Source organism: Diabrotica virgifera, chromosome 3 (assembly GCF_917563875.1).
Source record: "Diabrotica virgifera virgifera chromosome 3, PGI_DIABVI_V3a".
Taxonomy (NCBI): domain Eukaryota; kingdom Metazoa; phylum Arthropoda; class Insecta; order Coleoptera; family Chrysomelidae; genus Diabrotica; species Diabrotica virgifera.
The window spans coordinates 183,834,251-183,840,250 of record NC_065445.1 but is presented as its reverse complement, the minus strand read 5'-3'; the positions used below and the strand labels follow the sequence as shown (position 1 = coordinate 183,840,250).

Sequence of the window (6,000 nt, the reverse complement as noted above, 5' to 3'; positions counted from 1 at the left end):
ATCAAATTTACAATTTAATTGAATCTGAGTGTTAACACAGTTTTGAGGATTTCTTTTCATTTCTCTACTTATTTCTAGATCTTCTAGTAGATTCATTTTAGTATAGTTATTATTTGGTATGCTATGTAGGATCCTACTATCTCTTTGGGGACTAAAGCTGTGTTTCGATGCATGCAAATGATGACCAAAACTAGATTTATCGATCTAGGAAAGATGTTCTTTAATACGTGCATCCAACGGTCGCATCGTTCTACCCACGTAGGTCACAGGGCAGTCACCACATGACAATTTATATATGCCACTTTTAGAAGTTTTTTTAATTCTGTCTTTAGTATGAGAAAAAATAGACCTGATGTTTTCTTTACATTTAAATGAGAGTTTTAAGTTAGGAATGTTATTTAAGATTTTGGCTATATTGTCTGAAGGATTACCTATGTATGATATAGATTTATACATAACTTCTGAAGTTATGTATAGATTCCAATTCAGAAGTTATGTATAGATCTATATCATACATAGGTTATCCTTCAGACAATATAGCCAAAATCTTAAATAACATTCCTAACTTAAAACTCTCATTTAAATGTAAAGAAAACATCAGGTCTATTTTTCCTCATACTAAAGACAGAATTAAAAAAACTTCTAAAAGTGGCATATATAAATTGTCATGTGGTGACTGCCCTGTGACCTACGTGGGTAGAACGATGCGACCGTTGGATACACGTATTAAAGAACATCTTTCAAAGATCGATAAATCTAGTTTTGGTCATCATTTGCATGCATCGAAACACAGCTTTAGTCCCCAAAGAGATAGTAGGATCCTACATAGCATACCAAATAATAACTATACTAAAATGAATCTACTAGAAGATCTAGAAATAAGTAGAGAAATGAAAAGAAATCCTCAAAACTGTGTTAACACTCAGATTCAATTAAATTGTAAATTTGATCCTATCTTTAAGAAATTTCTTTAATAATTTTGGTTTAGTATACAGTATACCCAACAATTGCTGTAGGTATTTTGAACATTACTTTTTCGGTATTCTTGAGTTTTCTTTCATTGATTACATATAAGTAGAATATTTGAGATTTGACTTAATCTATTGGTAAATTTGTTAATTTTATAAAATAACAGCTTTCGAACTCTGAACTTGACAAATGAGACTTCTCCTTGGTTTGTTTTCATCTAACTTCTTCCACACTTGGTCAAACCATAACGGTTTGTTTTTTAAAAGAATTTTGATAACTTACATACACGTTAACATTTCACTTCAATATTAATATTTGTAATTTTGAAAATTTAACTTTAAAAATTTAGTATCTTCACTTAGAATTAATTTAACCAACACATGGCCTTTTAGCCATTTTCAATTTAATTAATTTTTAATTTTTATTTACATACCAATATAGAGGGCGCATAAATTAGTGGTTCCTTCTTTATCATTTGAATGAATGACAGCGCTCAGCTGTTCACGTGAACTCACAATGGTTTGACGCAGCCATGTTGTAATTTTAAACTAAAAAAGAATTTAGATGTGATAAACTTTTAATTTTAAGGGTTTTATACCCGATATCTGTGGCTTTTGCCCAGTATCCATGATTTATCATGTAAATTTTAACAATTACTCTTCTATGAAGGATTTATAAGAGGACGTAAGTTTTTTCAATCTTTTGTTTATAAAAAATCTCTTATCTTAAATGTCCTTTTAGGAAGCTCTGATGATGGCACGTTATGTGTTGAAAGTACTTAGCTGATTATTAAAAAATTTTTTACACACTTTCAATTTCTTTGAGAACATACACCTGTTTTCCAATTATATAATGTTATAAATAAATCATAAACATGGTACATATTTGATTGCAAAGGAATTAAATAATCTTCCTGCCAAATTTCAATAATTTTATAGAATGAGTATAAACATTATGTACTATTGTGGGTCCTAGTTTAAAGGAAAAGGATGAGGCATCTTTTTGGTAATGTCTATTTGAGTAGTTCTTCAGATTATAATTGTACAACTCTTCGGTCTGCTCCACCACAAAAATTAATGCAATATTAAATTCTTAGTCGGTATTCATTTTACGCACGTAATTAGTTGCTCAAAATAATGAAACTGAAACCTAAACCCGAAAAATAGAACACGACCGATTTCATAAAACACGCTTCAAGACAATAAAAATGTTTCATGCGCATGAATCACATTCGATTCATTGATAGGCGGATTTCTATTTGTTTAGCAGTGTTTTATTTTCATGAAACGTGTTTCACGTTTAATTTTTCATGTTTCACTTTTCACGTTTCTTTGGTGTGCGGCCTCCCTTAAGTCTTATATGAAGTTTATTCTGAAACGGTGGTGTTTGGAAGTTGGCACGTCTCTCTAACTCGTTTCTTTTCTATCTCTCTCACCTTCTTTCTCTCCTTTTTCCCTATACTCACATTTAAAATTCCCCAAAATAATTTATATTGCTAAAAAGTCTTGAAAACATAATTTGTACATAAAATTGTACTTAATGGCCGGAATATGTCTTAATTATTTCTGTCTTCCAATTAAGCTTAATCCTTACTAATGTTACGTAAAAATTTTACTTAATGGTCCAAATGTCTTAATTATTTCTGTTTCCCATCTAAGCATAATCTTTACTTTTAAATTAAGTTTATAAACACGCCGTATCAACCATAGGAACATATTTCGCATTCTTTGAGAACAAGAAAAAAGTCAACAAAACATTTCGTCAAAAAAATAAAAATAAAATCTTAAATTACTAACAACAAATCACATAGACAATTTTATCACGTTTTTTTCAGAAAAATATACAGGTATATAAAAAATGATATACCTTTAGAAAGGTAAACTAGCCACAAACATTTTTTCTATCAATGGTGGGGCCGGTACCAAGTCTTCCAATTTCAAATAGAATATCCTTTGCAATCCTTGTACGCTGAGAGATCTGAGTTCGGGTAACTTTCCCAATAGTCGACTGAAGTAGTGCGATTTTCTTTGTGCTTCTGCGTTGTAGGTCACGTGATCTCTCAGCGAAGATATTATCTTCATCTGGAGCTGCTCTACTTTATGAGGATCTTTTAGCCCATGGCGTTCTACAATTAAGAGATACAGAACTAATTAGATGGAGTACCAGATTGATGCAATTACTAAAGAAAAAAACATACGTAATATATGTAAATAAATATTACATTCTTACATAAATTTAAACATAAAATGTAATATCTTGCATAAATCCAAATGAAAGCTACAGTCAACTCCCGTTTATCCGTGGGGTTGAGTAGCACGGTTGTCGCGGATAACGAAAATCATGGATAAGCCGTAACTAAGTCAAATACATAATAGGGCAGTCAATGAGGGTATTTGGCTCCGAATTCCATCCTACTACATCGATTCATTTGATATTTTCACAGTAAGTAGGGAATAGCTCAAGAAACAAAGTCTACCTTATTCCGATGTGTGCTTTTATCTTGGGGATGGTTCCAGCCCCTTCTCGAGGATGAAACATTTTTTGGTTAACATAGCCACGGATGTGGCTAAAGAACCCAATTCTAAGCAAAAACTGTTATATAATTCTTTTTTGAAAACTCAATACTTTTTGAGTAGGTATTCGTGGAAATTGGTCATTTTCATCGAAAAATGACACCTTTTTGGATGGTTTTGGGCGAATACCTTAAAAACTATGCGTCTAATGAAAAAAACTATATAAAACATTTTTGTAGCTTATAATAAAACAAAGAGACTTGTTCCTTCGCAAATCTTCTAGTTTTTATACAAAAAGAGATATGGTAGGTGAAAAGAGTTTATTTTTTTGGTGCATGCTCAAATCGATGTGTTCAACTTGAAATAACAGAGAAGCGGTCGATTTTAGGTGTACAATGATACTAATACCTTTTGTAGTGTTTGAAAACACCTTTAAAATGAACAATATTAAATGTCGATTACGTTCAAACTAAGCTAGATAGATATGCTGCAAAAAAATTGATAACTAATGTATTTTAAGAAAAAATGAGCAGTGTATTTAACGCCTTATCCATCAGAATATAAATGCATCGTTTTCCTTCTACAATACTTTTTATTATAGTGTTATTTCTATGTACAAAAGTAGGACGGGTTTAAACTGAATGGTTTTTGAAAATAAGATCAAATTATAGAGCGCATTTTTAAATTTTCTTAAAAATCTTCCTTTTTCTCCATGTAACTCAAAAATGATAAAAGATACGAAAAAAAGATATCGCACAAAAATGCAGGGTATTTTTAGATAAAAATTTTGTTTTTGTTTCGCATTACTTGCATTTTCAAGTTATATGGAGACAAAGAAAGTTTTTTAAGAAAATTTAAAAATGCGCTCTATAAATTGATCTTACTTTTTCTCAAAAACCATTCATTTTAAACCCGTTAAATTTTTTGAACATATAAATAACACTATAGTAAAAGGTATTGTAGAAGAAAAATGATGAATTTAAATTCTGGTGGATGGGGGTTAAATATACCTCTCATTTTTCTTAAAATACATTTGTCGTCAATTTTTTTGCAACATATCTCGCTTAGTTTGAATGTAATCGACCATTAATATTGCTCATTTTAAAGGTATTTTGAAGCACTACAAAAAGTATTGATAGCATTATACACCTAAAATGGACCGTTTCTCTGTTATTTCATGTTAAATACATCAATTTGAGCATGCACCAAGAAAACAAACCCTTTTCGCCTACCATATCTCTTTTTGTATAACAACTAGAAGATTTGCAAAGGAACGAGTCTCTTTGTTTTTTTATAAGCTACAAAAATGTTTTATATAGTTTTTTTAGTTAGATGCATAGTTTTTAAGGTATTCGCAAAAAAAACCGTTAGAAAAGGTGTTGTTTCAATGAAAATGGCCAATTTTCAACCACGAATAACTCAAAAAGTATCAAGTTTTCAAAAAATTTATAGAACAGTTCTTGCTTAGAATTAAGCTCTCTAGCCACTTCCGTGGAAATTTTAAACAAGAAATTTTCCACTTTTGAGAAGGGGTGGGAACCACCCCCAAGATAAAAGCTCACATCGGCATAGGGTAGACTTTGAATTAGAAGATAAGTAGAGGATATTCCCAAAATTTTATTAAAAGCCATGCAGTAGGATAGAATTCGGAGGTAATATCCTATTCTTGCAAGAATGGCAAGATGGCCGCTTTCGATTTTTAATCGATAGTTATCAATACTGAATAATTACTAAATCGGTAAAGTTTTAATTTATTTTATATGAATATATTTACAAAATACTACAGAATTTCAATTTTTGACATAAATTTAATTGATATAGCACAAATTGTGTACAATATTTTTAATAAATTAAAGTAAATAAATTTTAAGTTCACTCAAATTCTCGCCATTCGATTACTGCCATCGACCACTTACATTCAATCTGGATTAATTTGATTAATCGCGGCAGGTGAAGTAAAATTCTTCTTTCAGTACAATAAAGTGTTAATTTACTGCCGCAAATGAGGGCAAATGAGTACAATAATGAATGACTTTAGTGACGGTTGGCGATAAAATATTTAATTCCTAGCTGAGCGCTTTCGGCTTACAAAGCCATCTCTAGAGCTATTGTCAAAATTTAAAAAGTATCGCTACTAAAGAGGAATCCTATTGGTGAAAAAATTTACAAATCCTTCCTCATAAGTTAATAAACTTGGATAGCTGTTAAAATAATATCTTACAAACAGCACATTAAAAACTTCACAAACAACAAATTCCAAATCATACAGAAGTAAAAACGTCGTTTGTACAATGGTATAAAAAGTAAAAAAACTATTAAAAAGTCATCCAAAAGGATTCGCAAAACGTTTTAGATTTAGATCAGATCATCTTCAGTGCGTTATGCTTAGTAGATGAAACTAGCAACCTTATAAAATAGGTAACGTCGAGAAGTCTGGTTTACATGTTAATAATGTGATATTTGTAGCGACTGCAAGTCGATGTTAAAAGATTAAGTTTGTTAAGAGCACTCAAAGGGC

The 6,000-nt window shown here is 30.7% G+C and overlaps 1 protein-coding gene across 2 annotated transcripts in view; it reads right to left on the bottom strand.

Moving 5' to 3' along the window:
• Positions 1-1,650: 1,650 nt before the first annotated feature.
• Positions 1,651-6,000, bottom strand: part of LOC114336199 (probable nuclear hormone receptor HR38) — a 233,318-nt gene continuing 228,968 nt past the window's right edge. For both annotated transcript variants that reach the window (XM_028286529.2, XM_028286531.2), the window contains one exon: positions 1,651-3,094. In XM_028286529.2, the coding sequence (XP_028142330.1) occupies positions 2,838-3,094 (257 nt within the window). In that variant the 3' untranslated portion in view covers positions 1,651-2,837. The remainder of the gene's footprint in view (positions 3,095-6,000) is intronic.